The 23519-nt window shown below is 46.4% G+C and overlaps 3 protein-coding genes across 3 annotated transcripts; all 3 read right to left on the reverse strand.

The window, feature by feature from the left end:
• LOC8054996 (enoyl-CoA hydratase 2, peroxisomal) lies at positions 1015-8026 on the reverse strand. The gene is made up of 11 exons (XM_002462726.2): positions 7731-8026; positions 7625-7647; positions 7432-7537; positions 4783-4859; positions 4521-4593; positions 4105-4144; positions 3127-3199; positions 2893-3043; positions 2530-2600; positions 1412-1585; positions 1015-1324 (listed from the first exon to the last, which is right to left on the reverse strand). Exons 1-11 carry the CDS (start codon positions 7797-7799, stop codon positions 1237-1239), a joined length of 945 nt encoding a protein of 314 aa, XP_002462771.1. The 5' UTR covers positions 7800-8026; the 3' UTR covers positions 1015-1236.
• On the reverse strand, positions 8395-13549 carry LOC8054997 (enoyl-CoA hydratase 2, peroxisomal). The gene is made up of 10 exons (XM_021452715.1): positions 13283-13549; positions 13181-13203; positions 12991-13096; positions 12041-12114; positions 11810-11882; positions 11503-11542; positions 10847-10919; positions 9851-10764; positions 8942-9115; positions 8395-8843 (listed from the first exon to the last, which is right to left on the reverse strand). Exons 1-8 carry the CDS (start codon positions 13361-13363, stop codon positions 10608-10610), a joined length of 627 nt encoding a protein of 208 aa, XP_021308390.1. The 5' UTR covers positions 13364-13549; the 3' UTR covers positions 8395-8843; positions 8942-9115; positions 9851-10607.
• Positions 13763-16670, reverse strand: LOC8054998 (cation/H(+) antiporter 15). The gene is made up of 3 exons (XM_002462728.2): positions 16286-16670; positions 15157-16170; positions 13763-15036 (listed from the first exon to the last, which is right to left on the reverse strand). Exons 1-3 carry the CDS (start codon positions 16448-16450, stop codon positions 13804-13806), a joined length of 2412 nt encoding a protein of 803 aa, XP_002462773.2. The 5' UTR covers positions 16451-16670; the 3' UTR covers positions 13763-13803.

Genomic DNA, 23519 nt, shown 5'->3' on the forward strand with positions numbered 1-23519 from the left:
TTCTCTGCACGACCACATGCATACAGGTCTCCTGCTCGCACAGCTACGAAAATACGATATGGTACAACTAAAATGAGCTGCTCTTGCCAATCCACAAGCGAAAATAGTCGGGGAAAAGTGGTCAGTCTCGTCGCTGCCGCTACGCAGGTCCCCTATATCATACCTGGTGGTGAAAGCGTAAGCGAAGCTTTATCTTTTGGTACAAAAATCTCTGTCGTCACTCAGATTCTTTCTCCAGATTCTCTTCCTTTTCAGAGACATGATCACGTATTCCCTCGAGTCCCAGCAACCACCGCGGGCAAAGCAGAGGCAGCAGACTGGCAGGTGCACGTAATCACTTTTATGAATGACAGTGCCCAATCTGACACTGGATTGATCACGGGCAGTTTCTATCACACAGTCACATCAGATATTTGGATACTAATCAGAACATAGACTAGTTATAAAACTAACTGTGCAGATGGAAACTAATTTGCAAGACGAATCTATTAAACTTAATTAGTCTATGATTTTGACAATATAATGCTTAACATATACTAATGATAAATTAATAAGGCTTAATAAATTTATCTCGCAAATTAGCCTTCGTCTATGCAATTAGTTTTATAATTAATTTATATATAGTCCTCTTAATTAGAATCCGAACGTCCAAGCAACTAAACTTTAGTCATTGGATCTAAGACCTTGTTTAGTTTCCAAAAATTACCCAAAATTTTTTAAGATTCCCGTCACATCGAAACTTACGGCACATGTATGGAATATTAAATATAAATAAAAACAAAAACTAATTGCACAGTTTGACTATAAATCGCGAGATAATCTTTTGAGCTTAGTTAGTTTACGATTGGACAATGTTTGTCAAATAAAAACGAAAATGCTACGGTACCCTGAAACAAATATTTTTGGGAACTAAACAAAGCCTAAACACCCCCTTGATCAACGACGGCACCAAACAGACTTCAGAGTCTCTTGGTTCAAAAGCCTTTTCTTACCCCGGAGTTAACAACAAATCAATTACCTCGCCAAAACGAACAAAACAACATCAATGCGTTCAGATCTGCGTATTTAAGTGGTGCGTACTTTTTATCAAGTACAGTACGAATGTGTTATGTGCAGACCTGTACATGACTTCTGGCTATCATTACAGTGGCAGCCCACGTCGTGAAGCAACTCTCAATCCATCGCAGCCAATTGCTTTTTTCAGCGGGCACCAAATAAGAAACAATTTCTTTTTACTTACAATGATGACGGGATGTGTTGGAGCAACACATATCCAGAGAGCACGGCACGGTTCCGCTCCTTGACCTTCGTTTGGTAGTGCACCCTGCAAATGCCGAATCATTTTCGTGAGCAAGGAATATGAGCAGCAGGTGCAGAGTTCAGTTTGTGGCTAGGATAGCAGTTTTATTACTTCTGGCCGTCAAGCCACATTTCAGTGGATAACGTTTCCCCGGGGTAGACGTGCAGAAGGAACCGGCCGAAGATGCTCTTCACTGCCGTCGGTTCACCGTTGCAGAAAGATTTTATGACAGCCCGAGCAGCGAATCCTAGGGTGCAGAGACCGTGCAGGATTGGACGAGTGAACCTGCAAAAGCTCCCTATCAGACAAAATCTTCAGTAATGAACCAAAGCTTCATGCATGGAAAGCTGAGTCCAGGTAAAGGGGGGATCTTGCAGTACTTTTGTCAGATCATGTATAAGAGCACAATAATGGGCTTATAGCCAAGCTAGTGCTGATGTGGAGGAGAGAAGAGAGGAGAGAGATGATAGCTTGGCTCTTAGCTAAGAGCCAAGCCAGGTACGGATGCATAGGTAGTAGTGGGCCCAAAAAGCAAGTGTTGTGAGAAGAGAGAAGAAAGAGAATGTGTTTTATAGACAAGTAGGAGACAACTTATTGTATAACTTAGCTCTAATTACTTGGCTTATAGCCAAGCACTTGGCTCTATTATTGACCTTGCTCTAAACAGAACAGAAAGATTTCACTCGGAAGATCGAGTCATCATTTGAATATATGGAGCTGAGACATTTCACTGGGATTCTAGTTCTATCAGAATAAAGGGAAAGAACTAACCTAATTTTCATGCTAGCATTCTAGCATAAACGAATCCTTCATTTTTTTTAAATGACTCGTAACTAAAGGTTAAGGCATCAAGGAATCCTTCATTTTCGTCTAAAACATCCAAACCAATGTCAGTGTGCCTGATAAGTGCTAACCATGGACTAATGTAGAGAATGGTTAGCAAGGTTAAGGCATCAAGGAACACTTTTTTTCAGAGGTAAGCATGTAAGTTAATACAGCAAGTGAGAGCTGGAGCCCTGTAGTTAATACTCCCTATAATACTTCTAGGTGATTAGTTACCTGGTTCCTGAGATTATATAATATAAGTGCTTAACTTGGACAAGTGCTAAGAGAGCATAGGCTGAAACCTGAAACTGAGAGCTTCTCAGTCCAACATCTACCCCCAAATACTTCCTCGATGTCAAATATGACTATAAATACAAGATAGATAGCAATCTGAAGAGGCATACCCAGCAAGCTGTGCAATATCAGGGTCTGAATGCAAAGGATTGTAATCCCCAGATAGCCTGTATAATAATGCCTAATTAAAAAAAGGGGAAAGAATTAGGCTTTGCATAACAACACTCATGTTAACAAACTGAGAAACTGATTTCATTTGCAAAAAAATTTAAAACTTGTTCACTTGGGATCTTGGCCAAATAACACAGAACTTAAAACACTTGAAAGCACAGACACTGAATTGTACTGTGAATGATGCCAGTACATCAAAACAGGCTATACAAAAAGTTATCACAGTGTGAGATATGAGTTGCGCATTATTAGCATCAAAGACGAGTTATTGCAGTACTGCACAAGCAAATAAAGTAACATGCCTGGGATTGCTTTGCTTGGTCATCATATACTGCAGAAGGTGCCGAATTGGGAATAGAAATGCGAGAAACTTGATTAGCAGGATAAGTAGCATATGAGTATGGTCGCGAAGAGTCTGAAAACCCTCCAGCACCACGCAAGTAGATAGTACTCCTGCATTACAAACTAAGATAATTGTTTTTTGTAGGTTATGGTGCTCTATTGGGAGCCTGAAATAAAATGGGCATCATACTGACCTGTTCATGCATAAAATTTCTCCAGACTCTTTGAGGCTTGTGGTAGTTTCGAGCTCAAGAACAGTTGCTTTCCCTGCACATTAAAATAGTGCCTCGGTAAAATCAATTCAATGAAATTGAATATAATCCCGTGGAGTATTTTGGCAGTTATGGTAAAATGGCACAAAGGATGCCAGATCAGTGGTGAAATCGTCTAAAGGATGCCATTTATGATAATTAAAACTCAAGTTGCTAAGTCTTCAGCAGTTTGACCAAAAATTACTGCAGGAGTGGGTGGTGGACACTTTTAAGCAGAGGGGTCAAATTGAAAGGACCAACTTAATAGTTACACAGGGTGTAGTTGACAATCTGAATGCCTGGTATCTAGGTCTTGCGTTGTTAGTCGTCTGATACAGGCGAGTTATGTGGCAGATTATGGTAGCCATCTTAAACGTCTTAAACTACTTTCTGTAATATCTCGAATGCTGTATTTCTGTTGGGTGCAATGGGAATGGGAAGATTCCTCGTGTCAAAAAAAAATGTAGTTGACAAATAAAGATCTTTTTCACTAGAACCCTTCATTCCTCTAAAAACAAAACTGCAACTTCAAAATTCTACTGCAAGAAGCACAAAACAATCACATGATAATAGACAGGTTTTATTTGAGGCACTTCACATGAAGGGTTAAGGTATACTGTTCTTCGTTATATGGTTTTATGGAAATGGTTTGTAGCTTTATGATGTCTGTCATTCATTGCTGTGCAAAAATAAATCTGTGGTTCTTATTATCTCAAGATGGACAACTGTTAGTCTATAACAAAATGCTGAACTTCCCCCCTAGTTCAACCAAATGTTAAATATTTGATACCAAGAAATAACATGAGTCAGAGCTACCATAAAAAGGATGAAAAGAAGCAAGAAGCGTGAATGGCAAAAAGGTATTCATACCATTCGGTCAGTAACAAATTTATCAATTCAGGTTGGGTGGGGAGCAAGTACCTTTGTCGTGCAAACCAGCTACTTTAACCCTGTTTACAACCTGAACAATGAATACAAGAGACAATTGCTTCAGTAAGTTGAAACGGGCCGCTCAAGAATGTTTTGTCCTAAATGCTGAATAGAACAAGAAAATTGAGCACTGTAATCATTCTATTTACAGGACGGCATCAACATTAGCTGTTGAATTGACCTACCCATAGTCATAACTAATGAGCATGCAAAAATAAATTGAAAACAATCCAGTTTAGACGAGATGAAACTCCAGTTGGTTAATCCACATCCAAAGGAACCAATCTAGCCATTTCTGGACAAGAAATCTGAAACTCTCATAAATAATGCTTTTAATCACCAAAATTAGATAATCTCCCAGCACAAAGATATTAACACAAACTTTGGAGAACTGTAAAGCTACTTACACTGGCATATGAAGGGATTGGTCTATAGATCTCTATGTATTGTTGACCATGCAGTAGAAGGCTTGCATCAAAGCTGGAGAACAGAGAACAAAGTAAATTATCGTAACAATAAATGTACACTCAAAAGTGTTGGCCAATTTGACCTGACAAAACCTGAACACTGCACACCTATGGAAATGAAAAACAAGGGCCAAGAAGAATTGCAGCAGAAACATAATAGAGAGGGTGAATCTCAAAAGCTATTACTTTATGTAACCCTTACTTAAGGCCAGGCACATCAACAAATCCAAGCCCATTGCTGTTCTTGTTGGGAAATAAAGAAACAAAAGTAGGAAGGACCTGCATTTTAATGAAAAAAAATACAAAAATATTAATGTATTAGTCTTGTACCTTTCAAATGTCTCGTTCAGAATTTATAGACGACTAAGACACATGAATAAAAGAGATAAAAGGACATGAAAATCCATCTTTCACTTCTTTGAGTATACATATCCCCATATGAGAGTCACATAAACTCCCTGCAGGGCTCAACGTAGTTCTTGACTGTTGATGCTTTAACACATTGCCAGGTCATTTGAATTCACTGAAAGCTATCCAAACAATTTGTTTTCTATGGAATACAGGTCCCAGAACCAAAACAGAGGACTATTGTGCAACCTAAAAAACATCTACTGGTTCTCATTCATACACAAATGGAACTTCATTGATTTCAATCACGCCTTGCACGAAGTCAGTGTTCTTTTGTCACTATAAGCTCTAAAGGTTCATTGTGAACATTTATTGATGCCTTAATCACAAACAAAATATTTGGTGTTTTCTCATGCAGTAAGAGAACATATTTTGTTGTCTAAAAAATCATAAACAACTAGCAAACTGGCCCATGCAATTGTGAAGTTATAATGACAACTGTATATTTTTAATATGTAAACAATATTAGTTCAAATATTGATTAGCACAAAGGAAGCATCAACCCTTACAAACTTGAAACTCTGTTAATTAAATATACATAGTCAATAATTTGTAGAGCTATTTTTTACTTGTTGATGTCAATATCGTTTGCATATGCAATCCTGTTTTTTTTTTTACAATTCGAACAATTATAGAAAAGAATATGCAATGTTCCTACTTTTGCATGGTATATATTCTACCCAGAAGAAACATCTTGTACTTTTGGTATTTTTTAGCATTCAAGTTTTGTTCATAAATGTAAGCATTTTTTACATAATCCGCCCCCTCCCCCTCCCACATCACTAATTCGGCAGCAGTTTTATTTTGTTGGCAATAATGTATTTTGTGTCAATGTAACCAGTGTTTAGCACCTGCAATTTATGGTATGAGTAGAAAAGGCAGGTGTTAATTGCATCTTTGTAATCTTGATGATTCATTGAAGACATCACAGTCATTTCCCTTCTTCCTTAATATATCCTTAAATTGAATTTGTAGATGGAGGGATTATCTAATATGCCTATGCCAAAAAAAAAATTTATTTCAGAACACTTCCAACCATATGCAAATATGTCAGCAAGTATCAATGGCCTATCAGTTTTAAAAAAAAAACATCATCAGGAAAAAAAAGTATGGCATCAATGCAGCCCATCTATGCACCATGTCATATATTTTCTACGAAAGAAGTTAATACAAGACTTGCTAACACAGGATCAAGACAAAGTAAAAACAAAATAAGCACCGAAGTCATTTCATATAGCTCAAAATCCCTTCATCACCTAGTACCTTTTTCCATTGCCAATACCTTTTGTAGTCTTTAATTTTGTGCGAGTTAACTTTCTGTCAAAAGATTCTCTTGGACTTGGTGGGCGCTCAATGCAAATTATATAATTACTGGATTAAATTTCACATGATATCCAACACAAACTCATATATTAAGCTCAGGCGATGTCCAACTGTCCATGGCTGTGGTATGTAGTGGCATTTAATGCCCAACTTGAGCTAAAGGAACACATCAGCATTGATCTTGACGCAGCACCAGAGGCTGTGTATGGCTTTACCTCAATTCCTTGAGGGAGATGAATGATCCAACATTCCAGCTTTTGGCATTGGTATATCATGTATTGGGACCGTTTATTACTATTAGGAGGACTTCAGAGATAATTTTGCATTTCTGTACATATTGAACATTGTTTCCTCCATTATTGGGACTCTATTTTTTTATTTCTTTTCAAAATATTTATTCTGCTCGCAGCTCACACTCATGCAATCTTCTAAATTTGCAATGTATCAAATTAATCTCAGCCTCCATTGTTTGGACCCACAAAATTAAAGGTGCATATCTTTTTCTTCTTACAAAAAGTAACATGCTTAATGTCAGTGTGGGTAATTTATCAACATGTATAGGGTTATTTTGGTTTTATTTTCTCAGATCAACATGGTAATTTCTAGGACTTTAAAATTAACATGGAGGCTTCTTTTGTTGGACAAATACAAAGATAATAGATAGATGGACACACAGTTCCTTGTCTGTTGTCTTGTTTGTCTCCATTTTCATCCAATTTATTCAGGGCACCTTAAGCCACTTAACTTGCAGAAATAAATCTGGGATGGATACAGTCAAGCTAAGGGCCAAAATTTTCCAACCTCAAGCAGCAAGTAAGACAAGGTTTTGATAATTGGCAACAAGGAACCTATCTACAAATTGTAAAATACCTCTATGTGTCGGCAGGATCTAGTTTAATATGACTTTAGAATGTAACTCAACATCAAATTACAGTAAAATCTCAATGCCGAAGTACAGATTCAACGAGGCAATATACGGTTTGCATAGAACACCAAACCATATACGGTATGCATAAAACACCAAACCAACAACAGAACGGCCAAAAACTGGAGTCACAACAACAGCTACCAGCCTACCAATTATTACCAAAACGGGAGGGAAACCGAGGGGAAGTTTGACCTTGATGTTTGGCTGCCCGTCCCTGTGGTACACGAAGTGGAGCTCCTTCTCGTCGACGGCGTCATCGCCGCAGGCGCCAACCCCGAGCGCGTACAGCGCTACATCCCTGCGAATCAATTACAGAAGCTGGTCTTATCAAATCGGGAGGCACGCAGTCGGGCTCGGGCAGGTCGTGGATGGAGCGGGGCCACACCTCTCGTCGTAGTCGAAGGACACCTGCGCAGCACAGGAGGGGATAGGAGGACGTGAGCGCGGAGGCGGGGAGGGGAGGTTGCGAGGAAGAGTGGCGGGACTTCTACCTCGGGGAACTTGTGGGCCAGCACGAACTTGGGGTCCACGGGCGCGGCGGGTTTGGAGCTGGTCGCCATGGCTCGCCGTGCCCGTATGCCGTATGCTGCGCCTCGTCGCTCTCAGCGATCGCCGGCGAAGTGGGAGTGGTGTCTGGCTACTTGTAGGAGACGAAGAAGAGGGGAGTTGATGCCGTGAGGAGGTGACGTGGAAGGGGAATCTGAAAGGGAGAGGTCAGAGTCGTCGACGGTGGTGCTGCTGCGGCTGCGGCAGGCGGCAGCCGCCGAGTTGGATTTGGATAACCGGTTTGTCACTGACAGGTAGGGCACAACGACCTAACTGGGATCCCCGATCTGCCGTTGGCACATTGCTTCGCTTTGACGCCACTTCAGTTCTGACTGCATTAATAATCTTCCGGCTGATTCAGTCAATGGAATTGACTTTTGAAGTAAAAGACTGATAAATTTGATAATCTTCCGATTGCATTAATAATCTTCCGGCTGCTTGTACGAGATACTAACGTAATTGACGTGAGAATAATGTGTAATTTAATGACCAATCTTTCAAAATTTTGCTATCAAAATATGCACCGTGCTGTTACGTGTGAAAAATATAGAGCCTGTGTGGATCAAGACAACCTCATCTTCTGTTCTTAAAGCAGGCTCAACACAAGCATACATAATAGTAATTTCATAAAATGGTGTGTGTTCAAACATCGGAGACAACTATACTCATAAGACAAGCAATAACAAAGAATATCATGACAACATGGCAAGGATACTGCACGAGGAATGCATGGATGCCTACACAGGATTTTATTACAAATTCACAATCGGAAATCTGCAACCCATTCCCCAAAGATTTGGGTTCCTAAACCACTCGACAATAACTCATGGTAAAAACCACCAGCTGAAAGAAATTGCCTTGTCCCTTGTTTGTCAACTCTTGAGACGACTTTGATGCGGTTCCTTTCCTGAGATGACACTGCTGTGACTGAGAGCACAGGATACAGTTCGTTCACCTTACAGGCTTACAGTGATGAAGGGACGTTTTGGAGTAACACGTATCCTGAGAGCACTGCTGGACCGCGCTCTTTCACCTTAGTTCTGTAGTACACCCTTCGACTTGAAAACAAAAACGTGGAATATTCCCTCAAAAAAAACGTGGAATATATTCATCGAGCTCTATCGAATCAAAATGCTGCGAAAAAACATGCCATTACCTCTGTCCTTCAAGCCACATCTCAGTAACCAGAGTTTCCCCTGGGTAGACATGGTGCAGGAACCGGCAGGAGATACCTTTCACGGCTGTTGGTTCCATGTTGCAGAATGACCTCATGACAGCTCGAACGGCGAATCCAAGCGTTGACAGTCCAGGCATTATTGGGCGTGTAAACCTTCAAGTTTTAAGTTCAGGTTAATCTGTTTGAGAATGCAATTGTGCATGAAAGATGGATCAGATAGATGTACAAATACATTTGACTTTAGACCTCAGACAGTCGTAAACCTAGAGATCATCCAGAAATGGAGCAAAAACTCTAACCTATCTTGTATAGTCCTACCGACTACCAACTTAACAACATGAAATTGACATTACTTCAGCATCAAAAAAATGCATTGATTTATCGTGTGCTTCGGCCAAAGGAGGATCTGAGGATTCACAGCACGTGAACAGCAGCTGCAGCTACTTTAGCAATAGCCAACGCCAGGATTAGTTGGTTAGCTGGCGCTGGCCCATTAAGGGCTCGTTCGTTTCAGCTAAATCCAGGCCAGGAATAATTCCTATTCATTGAAGCGTATTCAAATTGTATAACGAATCCTGCTGGAATATTTCCAGAGAGCACATTCCCCTTCAACCGAACGTGGCCTAAGTCAGATAAACATATATATAAGGAAGTCAAGAACACTAGGGATTACAGTGCAAACTATACCCTTGATCCAAGGCAGTGGATAGAGATTTATAACAAGTTGATTTTATGCAAAATAGTAAAACTCTAGTAATAACTCTCTAGAAACGCAAAAAACTCTAGTAATAATGCTTTTACTTTACGTTCAAAAAAAATAATGCTTTTATTTCCAAACTGGAACTGAAGATGAGTTGTACTGAGTAACTAGTAGCTAAAGCAACATACCCAGCAGACTGAGCAAAGATAGGATCTGAATGCAAGGGATGAAAATAGGCAGACAAGGCGCAGAGTAGTGCCTGAATCAACAGAGAGAAACCTCAGAGATTTGAAATAGGACAACTTTGTAACATTTTGATCAATATTTTCTAATCTGCAGCTGTGTGTCAAATTTGACAAGAGAAATGGCACTGCTAAATGTAGTAACAACCTTGAAAGATATTTTGTTGAGGAACAAAAAGAGAATTCGCAGTTTGAGATGCCTTCCATGTAGGACAAAAAAATTCAACAAAACAAATAAAACTACAAAGAAGAGCTGTACAAATAATGGAAATATAAAGTTAAGCAGCTCTCCTGCATGTTTGCTTCCACCAAGACCCTTCTAGCCTGAGTTCATGGTGGGAGGAGACCGTACCAAAAATCACAAGAGAAGAAAGAAGGCGCTTCAACGGCTTGGTCATTTACACTTGCTGGAATCTTTGGAAGGAGAGAAATCGTAGAATTTTCAACAATGCATATGAGTCGGCGCTGCAGGTTGCTTCAAAAGTTAAAGAAGACATAACGCAAAGAGAAAGGGCTGTTCAGAGAGTAGGCTAGTTTTTTCTGGAGTTTGTTTTTCTCTGAGTGCTATGCTTTTCAGCAGCTCTTTCCTTAAACTGTACATAAAACTTTCTCTTTACTTCCTTAATTGAGAGGCAGAGCTCCTGCCATTCCTTTCAAAAAAAAAATACAACTCCAGAAAGAAATTTACATATGGAATGAAGTATCATGCCTGGGATTTCTGGGTGCGATCTTCATACACAGCAAAAGGTGTGGAATCTGGAAACGTGACATCTCTGACCTCATTAGAAGGATAAGTGCCATATGAGAACGGTTGTGAAGAGTTAGAGAAGCCACCAGCACCACGCAAGTAGATAGTACTCCTGCGCCAGGTGTTGCATCAATGGGTTATTCGCTCATTCCAGTAAAGTTGTATAAGCTCAATTGTTCCAAGAAAGTACCGACCTATTCATACACAAAGCTTCACCAGAACCTTCAAGGCAGGTTAGTGTTTCAACTTCAAGAATAGCGGCCTTCCCTGCAAAAGAGGGACATGGCATTTTAGATGAAGTGTAACTTTTTGCAAAAGAGCAACATTAACCATGTACTTGTTCCAATCAACACATGCATTTATATTGGTCACTTCTCAACAAAGTATTTGAGCATAAGAAGTACAGGTGTAATCATGAACTCAACATTAAAAAGGAAATTCTTTTGAGTTCTTAGTCAAGTTACAGATACAAGGAATTATGGTCCTAGTAAAATATTTTCTTCATATTTTTGCATTTTTGGAACATTACTACGGATAACACTGAAACAGCCCAAATTTCAAACTAGCAAGCTGCAATAGGCCTATAACAGAATAAATCTTCAAAACTGGAAGGAGAAAAAACTTTTCATGGTCTGGGACCATAGAGATCTTGCTCACATATCATATATCGCATGATCGCATCACTAGTTTAACTAAGGGGCTCAGATTAAATGGGTGAATTAGTGCTATTAACAGCCAACAATAGTCAAATATTCAACCTTGGCCACATAGTTTATACCATGGAAATAGAAAGAACAAAGAAGAAACAAAATAATCAAAACTGAGTGATCAAATATCACAGCAAGAATACCTCGATCATGCAAACCAGCTATTCTAATCTTGTTAGCAACCTGGGGACAAGAAAAAGTTCAATCACATTTTGGGGTACAAAATAGTAATATTGTAAAATCTGTTAAATAGTAAGGGAAATATGATAGATTTATTTAAATGCAGGCATATGAGCCTTCTGTCTGTCAATTTATGATAAAGAGGATGTAAACCCTGTTTTTTTAAAAGAAATTTACCATCTGCTCTGTAGATTACGACACATCACATGTTAACCCATAGATCATGAAGAGTTACTCTTTCAAGGCTAACAATTTTGGTGTACAACTTACATTAGCTCGTGAAGGAATTGGTCTATATATCTCCATGTATTGCTGACCATGCAGTAAAAGTGCTGGGTCATAGCTGGAGACAAGCCAAATTGTTCAAGTGTAAGAATATTGACAATACCCTAGCAAGGATTGACTGAGTAGAGGTAAAAAAAGGTCAAATACTGTGTAACTTTAATGAAACCACAGTAACCCAACGATTAAGCTCGGTAAATATGTGAACAGTATTCTTACTGAAGCCCAGGGACATCCATGTAAAACCCATCGCCAGTTTTTGCATTAAGTACAGAAATAAAAGTAGGTAAAACCTGCACAACATGCAAGGGACAATTACTTCCAACAAATAGCTGGCAGATATAGAAACGTCCATATATAAATAGACTCCAATGAAATTCATTAAAATATTTAGTTCACAGTAAGAAACAACAGTGCACTAGTGCGATACATAGGTCCATGGTAGCATGAGCATAAAGTAATTTACACCTGTTAGGCTGTTACTTCAGACTTATGACTAAACAACTGTTGATTTTGCGTGCAGTAAACTGTACGTAAAACTATCTTTTTGGTAGGAGATGTGCCTTTCAATTAAGTAGGGGAAAGGGAGTTTATGTACAAGCAACCGTACGTAAAACCATCGTGTTGTATGCCTACAGAGATTTCTCTGACATGAAGATTCTTATGCATTACTGACATTGAAGGTAAAGTAACTAGATCAGAGGCTTAATCTGTGATTGGAGAAAAAGAAGTGCTTTTTATGGTGTGTACCATATAAAATTCCAGGAGGCCTAATAGCCTCCAAGTTGACCTGACCCAGCTACAAGTATTCACGTTCCATGTTGAGCTAGTTTTGACAAACAGCCAGCAACTAGGAACCCAAATTCAGTTTGCACCAGATGATGGGCACAACACAGGAATTACTCCTGCCTGAATTAGGATTTGAACACTCTTCTCAACACTACGATGAATGCAACATATGCCCTCACTCTCCCACCCATTGGATTCGCTTTGAGAAGTGTGCAAACACACATCTCAAAGCAGTTTCGCATTGAGATGTGTGTTTGCACACTTCTCAATAGGAGAGTGAGGGCATATGCCCTCAAGGGCAAAGAAAACTTTACCTGAATGCAATGCAATGGTTAAAAGGAAAAAAAATATCAAGCGGACACGCCCCCACTCTTGAACACCTTAATGGAAGACTGCCCATCCCTGTGGTACACCAGCTGAAGCTCCTTCTCATCCGCTGCATCTGCACTGCAAGCTCCCACCCCCAGCGCGTACAGTGCTACATCCCTGCACCAACCAAGTGAAAAATGCATCAGCCATTCCGAGCAGCCGTTGGGACGTTCCATCGAGCAGATCGTGGGCGGCGGCGACCTCTCATCGTACGCGGACGCGACCTGCAGAACAGAGAGCAGCTCTCGTCAAGCCAGAAGAGTCCGGTGATCGAGGACGGAGAGTTAGCGAAAGCCGTGTGACCTCGGGGAACTTGTGAGAGAGAACCATGGCAGGGTCAATGGCGCAGGAGACGGGGCCCGTCGCCAAGGCGGAGTGCGCCATGGTGCAGGAGAGTGCTCGGAGGCGAAGCCAAGGCGGAGCGGGTGGCGACCATCGGCGCCACGCGAGCCATTGTTAAGTAGTCGTAGTCTCGTAGACTCCTAAGGCTCGTGGCTGCCATGCCAGCCCGCGCTGCTGAAATCGAGCTAGGGATCTGCCCTAGTTAATTCCGGCAGGCGTCAGCGAGACCCAGATACCGGCGCTTTCGAACGGGCCAAATTGAGGTTGCACACAAGACAGAATAGGATACCACATCCATGACGAACCCAGGACAGGGAGAATCTTATCAGAGTCAGCGGCCGATATCTTTTTCTTTCCCCCAAATGTTGATTACACTGTTCATTTACATGCAATTTTTTTTCATCTAGTCTTCTACGAGTTATCTACTTATACACAGCTATGTTTTTTTTTTCTTTGTGAGATCGTTTGTGCATTTCGCAGTGTCAGTTCGCCGGAGCAGGCGGCGGCAGGTCCAGGTGGAACGGGGGCACGGTCTTCTGCTGCACAACAAGCACGGAGCCCATCTCCAGCGACTCGTCCGAGGCCAGGATCTCCCCGACCGGGCCTACCTCCGCGCACTCCGCCCACCCTTCCAGCCCTACCACCAGCTCCGCCGGCTGCCGCCCGCCACGCCCCGCCACCACCAGCGCATACGCGCCGGCCATCCCGCGCAGTGCCTCCACCACGTCCATGGGCCCCGTCACCGCCTTCTCCGCGTACTCCGCGCGCTCCTTCGCCACGTACTCGCGCTGGAACTCCGACACGCACTCCTCGTCCGGGTCGTCGACGACCACGGACACATCCCCGTCGATGTCGGCGCTCGTCGTCGCGACGCGGTCGTCCGTGCTTTCGCGGAGCACGAAGCGGACGACTGTGAGCCTGACGGACTCGTTCTTGGCGAGGCGGCAGGCGACGGCAACGGCCTCGCGGTCGTCCGGGCCGCCGAGGAAGACGGCGGCGACGTGGGTCGTCACCTTCTCGTCGCCCTGGTTGCTTGTCAGTATCTTGATCGGCAGCTGGAAGCTGGTGCCGCTTCTCCGGAACGGGCGGTCGGCGAGAATGGCCGTGGTGCACGGCGCGTGCTCTAGCACCTTGAGGTTGAGCTGGCGGCGGTCCTCGCGCCGGCAGACCATGGTGCCGTCGTAGTGCTGCTCCTTGTGGTAGGGAATCAGCAGGATGCCCGAGCGGACGTCCTCCGTCCAGCGGCGGATGGTCTTGGCGTTCACGGCGCTGCCGCGGTCACCGGTGTCAATCTGGCGGATGACGAGTCCGTTGGCGCAGGTGAACACGTCGACGGCCCAGTTCACCTGCGTGGTGGCGTCCTTGCGGCGGCTCATGTGCTTATGCTCGCTGTCCTGGACCGTCTGGTGGTAGTGCCTGGGGCCGTCGTGCTTGCGCGCGACGTCGAAGAAGTGCAGGACGTGGATGGTGGGCTGCGCGTGGGGCTTGCTCGCCAGCAGCTCCAGCAGGCTGAGCATGCCCGGCGTGCCGCGCGCGCCGTGCACGCAGGCGAGCATGCGCAGCTCCTGGTCCGTGCCCATGTGTTCCAGCGCCTGGTGGCTGCACTCGTACGCCTCTTTCTCCTTGCGGAACACCACGGCGAACACTGGCCCCGCGATTATGGTGCTGATCATGCTGCCGACGACCATCGCCATCAGCGCCTGTTCCGCCCAGATCTGCACACGTGAGCAGCAACATCAGTACTCATGCTCAGATCCATCAGTCTTACACGTGCACGCAGCACTGTTGTGGCGGGGGCGCGCCAGAGCAGAGAAATGAGAAATGCATTACCGTACCCCTTCGGAACTGGCGAAGCTCATGTCGATCATGTTGACGTGGCCCTTGATGTTGAGCAGGACGCCCAAGCGCAGGGCGTCGGCGGTCGGCATCTGGAGGAACCTGGCGGCGGCCATGGTTCCGGCGCACTTGCCGATCAAGCCGAGCAGCGTCAGGAGGGTCGCCGGCACCAGGATGGCGCCCGACATGGCGCTGAAGTTAAGCCGCATCCCCATGGCGCCGAAGTAGAAGGGCAGCGCGAGGGCGTGGAGCGGGTACGCCAGCGTTTCGATGATGCTCCTCGCCACGGGGCCTTCCCTGGGGAACGCAAGCCCTAGCAGGAGGCTCACCGGCATCCCGTCGAACCCCACGCGCTGCGGGAAGTTGCCGACGCACGACACGGCGAAGAGCAGCAGCACCAGCTCCCAGTTGCCGACGCGGTGCCGCCCCGCGTTGCGCCGGTTGAAGAACGCCACCACGACGACCCGGAGCACCGTCACGGCGACGCCCACCTTGATGAGCGCGAGGATGCCCAGCCCCAGCCGCTGCGGGGCGCTGTAGTCCGGGGTCCTGCTGGAGGCCAGCTTCATGCAGGAGAACACCCCCTCGCCGACGATGCAGATGATGTTGGTCGCGATCGCCGTGGCGACGACGAGGCGGCCGCTGGGCGTGGCCGCGAGCCCCATCTCGCTGGCCATCCGCGAGACGTCGACGGAGGCGGTGTCGGCGATGGACAGCATGAGCACCGCGGCCAGCAGCTCGGGCGACCTCACCGGGGTGTGCATCATGCTGCCGTACATGCCGCCGGAGACGAAGGCCGCGAGGAGCAGGCAGGTGGCGACGCTCGCGTACGTGAAGACGGTGGCCCGGCGCATGTCGTTCCACAGCGCGCCGACGTCCGCCTCCAGGCCGACGTAGAACATGTAGAAGATGCGCGCCTCCGACACGTAGCGGCCGTAGGTGTCCTCCGCGTTCTCCACGTCGACGTGCACGATCACGTCGTGCAGGCCCAGGCTCCCCACGATGATCCCCGCCTGGAAACCGAACGAACGAACTCGAATTATTAACAGCAGAATCCATGCATTCGGGGTCCGCAAACGCCCCGATGAAAGGCATTGTATGCGTGCGTGCATGACACGTACTACGTACGATGATCTGGGAGGTAGCGCTGGGCAGGTTGTGGCGGCGGAGGCCGAGGTGTATGAACTTGCCGAGCGCGATGACGACGGCCGCCTGGAGGACGATGAGGAACAGCGTGTCCAGCGCCACGTTCTTGACCGAGCTGTCGGAGGCGCAATCGACGGATCGCGCCATGCCGCCGGACCGATCGCCGGTCGGTCGCAGGCGTGCCGAATGCCGACGTCGGCTGCGAGCAGGGCCGGGCGGGAAGGTTAGGCGGCCGTGCGCCGGCTGGCGAATGTGCGGAGGGCACGGCGGGCTGGTCCCATGGGATGCGCCAGGTTTGGGCGGCGGGGGAGCGGCCCTTCTTGTGTTCGTTCGTTGGCGTTGCCGCGTTGGGTCAGTTGTTCGGGTTTGGGGGCGTGGGGCATGGGCGCATGGCATGGAGGTGGTCAGGGACAGACAGGCTGCTGTTCTGTGCGTTAGAAGACCTCCGTGTTATGGCCCATGGGCCTTGGGCTATATTGTTACCGGGCCGTAGTGTGTGGGTGAGTGCGGCTGTCTGCCTCCGTTGCAAGCGGCACCGTTGTAATGTAACGAACTCTTTAACGAAGAACAGAACTCTGGTTTCCCCCTAAGAAATCCAAACCCACGGATTCTGCCGTGTTCCATCCAGTTCTTCCCCTAGATTCTTGCTACGTTTCTCTCCAATTCCATTCAGTTATATGAGATCGTAACATTTGTTATCTGGAGCTCGGTTGATTTGATCATAAATTTTTCCCCCAAAATCCGCTAGCGCCGAAGAAGAAGAATCCTCCCAAATATCACTTGGATATGGCTGCCTATACCTGCAACGGGTTCGGTTCGACCCGTTTCTAAAGCCGACCCGCACCTGGAATTAGCCAATGGATCGAATCGGGTCGACCCAGAGCAGAAGAGGGCCTAAAGGGTCGTGACCCTGTCGACCCCCGGTGATCCTCGGGTTGACCCTCCGACTCCCTCGTAGCTTCAGCTGCTCACCGCCGCCCCCTGCCCAGTCGTCGTCGTCGCTGCTGCCGCCACCGCCCTCCTCATCCTCCTCCTCCGCCACTTCCCTCACACTACGGCCTTATCTTGGATTCCTGCGCACGAGTACCTCCCTGCCCGTCACAGATCTGGCGGCGGCAGCGGCGACGACGGCGGCAGTGGTGGAGGCTCCATCCTCGACACCTCTCTGCTCGGTGGAGGTAGATATATTTCTTTTTTATTTATTCTCATTGCCATCTCGTCTGATTTCGATCCAGGGTTTCAGTTATGGGCTTGAGTTTCTTTTTGCCTATACTAAATCATATACGTGAATGGGAGGAAGTGTTGTTGTTTTAATGGGAAGAAGGTGCTAGTCCTTGTGAGTTCCCTTGTTGCATTGATGCGTGATGCGTCCTGTCAAAATGTCCTCAGGTGGATTTCATTACCTGATCTTAGTTGTTAGAGCAATCGCCGTTCAGGGCATGGATTGGCCAAATGTGAGGACCAGAGTGCTCCTAACCTGCAAACGGGGCGGTTAGGAGCGCTCCTAATCCCGACCCCACGCCCCATCTAAGGCAAAACAGGTTCATGGCGTAGCAGTTCGTGGGATTCCAGGACATGATGACCACCGCCTTGGACAGACTCGAAGCGCTCGAGACCTGGAAGGGGACTGCCGATGAGTCGATCGGTACGGCGTCGACGACGAGCCGCCTTGAGGCGGCTTCGCGCGTCACTCGTCTCAAGTTTCAAATATCTCCATCATTATTTTAAAAATTTCATATTCAAGCTAACTTTTCGTTAGTATTTGTTGGTGACAGAGTAAGCTCCTCATGCTGTACGAAGGACCCTTGTGGGTGTTTGGGTTTAGAAACATTTCATCTTAGAGATCCACATGATCCGTCCTAGCGATGGATACTGACCAAGCTCACCTCGGTTTAGTAGTTCGTTAATATACCAAGCTAGCTCGGTGCGGCTTTGCACCGCTCATGGATTAAACTTTTTTCTAAATATAAAAAAAACTAATTACATAGTTTCGTTGTAAATTGCGAGACGAAACTTTTAAGTCTAATTAACCTATAATTAATCATAATTGTTATGATAACTAACATATGTTAATGACAAATTGATTAGACTTAATAAATTAGTTTTGCTGTCTTTAGACGAGCTATGTAATTATTTTTTAATTATTTTACATTTAATACTTAAAATATATATCGATATACTCCCTCCATACCTATAAAGAAAGTCATTTTGGACAAAGTTTAGGTTAAACATTGGGAATATAAATCATAAATAACTTTTAAGTTGTTGAATTTGGAAATGTGAAAAACTTATGAATAGATTTGTCTTGAAAAATACTTTCATAAAAGTATACATGTACCACTTTTTGATAAATATTTTTTTTATAAAAATAAGAGTCAAAGTTAGACTTTAGATACCGTGTTGTTGTCCTAAACGACTTTCTTTATAGTTATGAAGGGAGTATATGATGTGACAACTATTTTTTTTTGAACTACTAGTAGAGAAAGGCCGTGTTTAGTTACCGAAGTAAAAAATTTCGTGACACTGTAGCACTTTTGTTTGTTGGTGGTAATTATTGTCCAACCATGGACTAACTAGGGTCTTGTTTAGCTCCAAAAAATTTTGCAAAATTTTTCAGATTCCCTATCACATCGAATCTTTAGACATATGTATAGAGTATTAAATGTAGACGAAAATAAAAACTAATTGCACAGTTTAGTCGGAATTGGCGAGACGAATCTTTTAAGCCTAGTTAGTCCATGGTTGGACAATATTTGTCAAATACAGATGAAAGTGCTACAGTGTCGATTTCCCAAAAGTTTTTGGAACTAAACAAGGCCTAGATTCAAAAGATTCGTCTCATAAATTTCGATCAAATTGTATAATTACTTTTTATTTTTGTCTATATTTAATACTTTATACATGTCTCTAAAGATTTGATGTGATGGGAATTTTGAAAAAAATTAGGTTTTGGGTGGAAGTAAGGGGGTGTTTGGGACTGCTCTGCTCCACGTTTTCCAGCTCCGCTCCACGTTTTTTAGCCAAACGGTTTCAGGTCTACGCACTCAGTTCGAGGAAAAAGGGTGGAGTTATGAGAGCACCTAAAGAGGTACTCCATAAATTTCAGTTTTTTGTCGAGCTGCTCTATGATGAAGTTTGTGGATCAAAGTCAAAGTCAAACATCTCCCCCTGAGGCTCCCCCCTCGACTCCTCGAGCGCCCAGCTGCCGGGCCCCGCCTGTCCAATCCACGGGAGTTCGGCGGCGCAAGTTTGCCGAGCCACTAGGCCGCCGCTCCGACCAACCGCAGCCATCACCTGGTTTTTGGTTTGAACCACCAGCGGCCACCGCGACATCGCGGTCCGTCCGCTGAACCCAGTAGTACCCTCCCCTCGTTAACTCGTTTCATTTGAGCACCGAGGGATGGGCTTGCGTGGACTCGGCGAGTCGGCGGTCACCGGTCATCGTGGCGACGGCGGACCTCGTCAATCTGACGCTCGATAGTCCCGGTCCCTCGCCTTCGTGGTAAGTTCATCCTAGATGCGCCCGTCCAAGGTACGCGTTCGTCGCCTTATCTTCAGTTTTTCCGTCCCCGTGCTCGGTTCTGCTCCTTAACCCAATGATGGTTACAGGCACGTTTCGTAGCTATAGCTCTTGCTCTTCGACCCCAGTTGATTGAATCGTTTGTCTTTGTCATGTTGTCCCCATCGACAAGTGGCGAGACCATGCGCTTTATTCTCCACATTCGTCAGAATTGAAGCCTTCTATGGTTAATGCGATTATGACTGGTTGAATTGAATCTGTTGGCTTGCTCCATTGCCTCAGTATATTCCAGCCATTGCCCGGTCAAAGTCCTATCCTTCTGAATTTTAGCGGATATATTCTGTCACAATCCTTTCTTTCTGTATTCCAGCGTCATATTCTGCCACAGTCTTATCCTCTGGCGCTTGGTTATAGTTTCATCAGTCATCAATTTCACACCGAGCATGACCTTACAAGAACTCCGATAAGGTGCTTTGCTGGCACCACACTCACTACCACTCCATTCCCCTGAGTTTGCTGAGTCAGAAAACGATCTCCATCTAAGGAAACATGATTTAAGTTGTTGGCCCAATATTGATACTAGTATGTGTCAAACCAGTATGCTAACGCAGGGACATTTAGCGGTAGGTGTATCACAGAGAGGTAAATAGGACACTCGTGGGTGATTTGGGCAGAACAAAATGGCATGGCAGAACCGCAGAAGTTTGTCATGGAAAGAAAATGAGTGACTTTGGACTAATTTGTTGTGTACATAAATGTATCCTATACTCAACTTGTTGCGAGAACTTTCTGGACATTGGATATGGCCCCCCTCCCAAGTGAATGGATACCTTAGTATGTAGTTACCAACATAGATTCATCAGATGGCAATAGTTTGGCTGCTTGTCGGCAATTTCCCATTATAATTGAACTTTTTTGTCCTGCAATTTTTTAAACATGTGAAATTGAAATTGATATTAACCATCGATCAGCAAGAGAATCTGGCAAAATCAGTTCAACTCCTGCTTCATTGACTGGCGCTGCTAACTTGAATTCGATCTTTAATTTACTTTTGTGATTCTTTGTACAGTATCCATTCCTGATTTTTGTCCTTGTGTTTTTTTTTTTATGTTGGTGCACAGAACATGCAGGCTCAAGTTGGCAGTACTGAGTTAATAGCTTTGACTCAACATGTTTTTTGCCTTGTTTGACTTTGTGTGGCGTTCCTTGCTGACCTGTATTAGAGTTGTAGGTTCTTTAATTTGGGCGTGAACGTTTTTTTTAAAAAAAATTTAGGATTACTGTTGAGTGATAAATGTGACAATTTTTTTTGTTTCTGCACCTGCATCCTGTTGACAGATTTCAGCAAACGCCCCGTGCATGGACTCAACATGTATGAATTGCCAGTATAATAATCTTGAACTCATGAATCACGTTGCATCTAAACCAATACATGTTCTTCTATAGTTGAGGCCCATCACATCATATATCAATATGGCATACACACACACACACACACACACACACTAGTTCACATGCCTATATGTCAAATATGAAATATCTCTACAATAGTTATCTGTCTTGTTTTTGTACATCTTCTTTATGAGCTTACTTATTACTTCTATGCTGTTCAACTGTCAAGGGCGGTGTGGTCTAGGGTAGCTGGCCCTCGACTACGAAGCTCGTAGTCTCCGGCAGAGTCTTCCAGGGCGGAGGTTATACCCCTCTCAGCCGGCTGGGCTTAGGAGACGCAGGGGAGAGAGAGAGAGAATAGGTTAATTCTTGCTTCCTCATTCTTCCCTGGTTACAAGAATATATAGCCAATGGCTCAACAAACTATGGAAAGGAATTCCCTTAATTATAGCCTAACCAAAACAACTCCCAATCTAATCCCAATCTAATCCCTGATTTTTAGCCACTGGAAGTTGCCCCTTCGGGCTGCTGGAACGCGCGCCCTGCGCGCTCAGCTGCGCGGCGAACGTCGCGGGCGCGCCTGCGCCTTGCGTACGTTTTCCCGCACATGACATCTCTCCCCGCCTCGAAGTCCAGCTCGTCCTCGAGCTGAAAGGTCGGAAACCGAGAGCGGAAATCCTCCAAATCCTCCCAAGTAGCAGCAGACACTGGCTCGCCCTGCCACTCGACGAGCAGCTGGCGCACGCCCCGGGCGATTCGTGCCTTCACGACCTTGGCGGGAGCAGGAACAGCAGCCCCGTTCAGGAGAGGGGGCAGTGGGGGCGGCGCTGCAGGCGGGGTGCCGATGAACTTCCGCAGGACACCGACGTGGAACACATCGTGCAGGCGAGCTCCAGGCGGCAGCTGGAGGCGGACAGCCACGTCGTTGATCAACTCCAGGACCTGATACGGCCCGACATAGCGAGGCTTGAGCTTCCCCTTGGGCGCGTTGGGGAGGGACGCCGCAGCACGCTGCCGTAGGCGCAGCCAGGCCCAGTCGCCGACCAGGAAGGACACCGGGCGATGGTGGCGGTCGTAGACGCGCTTCTGCGCCGCCTGAGCCTGCTCCAGGCGATAGCGGACGTCGTCGGGGAAGGCGGCGCGGTCCTCCATCTCCTGAGCCACCGCGGCCACTCGGGTTTCGCCGGGCTCGTACGAGCGAATGGTCGGGGGATCCCGGCCGTAGACCACCCGGAACGGCGTGTCGCGGAGAGAGGACTGGTAGGCGGTGTTGTAGATATACTCCGCCCAGGGCAGCCATCGGAGCCACTGGCGAGGCCGGTCCCCGGAGAAACAGCGCAGGTACATGACGATGACGCGGTTGGCGGCCTCGGTCTGGCCGTCCGTCTGCGGGTGGAAGGCGGACGACATGAAGAGCTTTGTCCCCGTGAGCCGCATAAGCTCCTGCCAGAACGCGGATGCGAACACCGGGTCGCGGTCTGAGACGATAGACTGCGGAACGCCATGTAGACGGACGACGTCGGCGAAGAACGCCTGGGCGACCGATTCCGCTGTGTAGGGGTGTGCCAGCGGTATGAAGTGGCAGTACTTGCTGAAGCGGTCGACCACGGAGAGGATGACCGTCTTGCCCTGCACCTTGGGCAATGCCTCGATGAAGTCGATGCCGATGTCTGCCCAGACTGCGGACGGCACCGGCAGCGGCTGCAGCAGTCCTGCCGGCCTGAGGTGGTCGGACTTGTACTGCTGGCAGGTACCACAGGCCTGCACGAACGCCTGCACGACTCGGCGCATGCTGGGCAAGTGGAAGTCGCGCCGGAGGCGATGGAGAGTGCGGTGGACGCCTTCGTGACCATCGTTGTGGATGGCGGCGACGTGGGCGGGATGTACAGGCGGCCATCGTAGGTCAGCATACCGTCCACCAGTGCCCATGGCGCGGCGCGGGCGCCCGAGCGGACCTCGGCGTAGAGGGCGACCAGGGCCGGGTCGGTTGCCTGGGCATGGCGCAGGCGGTCGATGAGGTCAAAGCGGGGCGCCGAGATCGCCATGGCCTCCCCTTCTTCGGTGTCGCGGCGAGAGAGAGCGTCGGCGACGACGTTAGTGGCGTCGGAGCGGTATTCCACCGAGAAGTCGAAGCCCAAGAGCTTGCCGACCCAATGGTGCTGGGGAATCGTGGCGAGGCGCTGGTCGAGGAGGTATTTCAGACTGTAGTGGTCCGTCTTGACGATGAAGCTCCGCCCCCAGAGGTATGGCCGCCAGTGCCGCACGGCCTGGACGAGGCCGATGAGCTCGCGCTCGTAGGCGGCC

Source organism: Sorghum bicolor, chromosome 2 (genome assembly GCF_000003195.3).
Source record: "Sorghum bicolor cultivar BTx623 chromosome 2, Sorghum_bicolor_NCBIv3, whole genome shotgun sequence".
NCBI lineage: Eukaryota > Viridiplantae > Streptophyta > Magnoliopsida > Poales > Poaceae > Sorghum > Sorghum bicolor.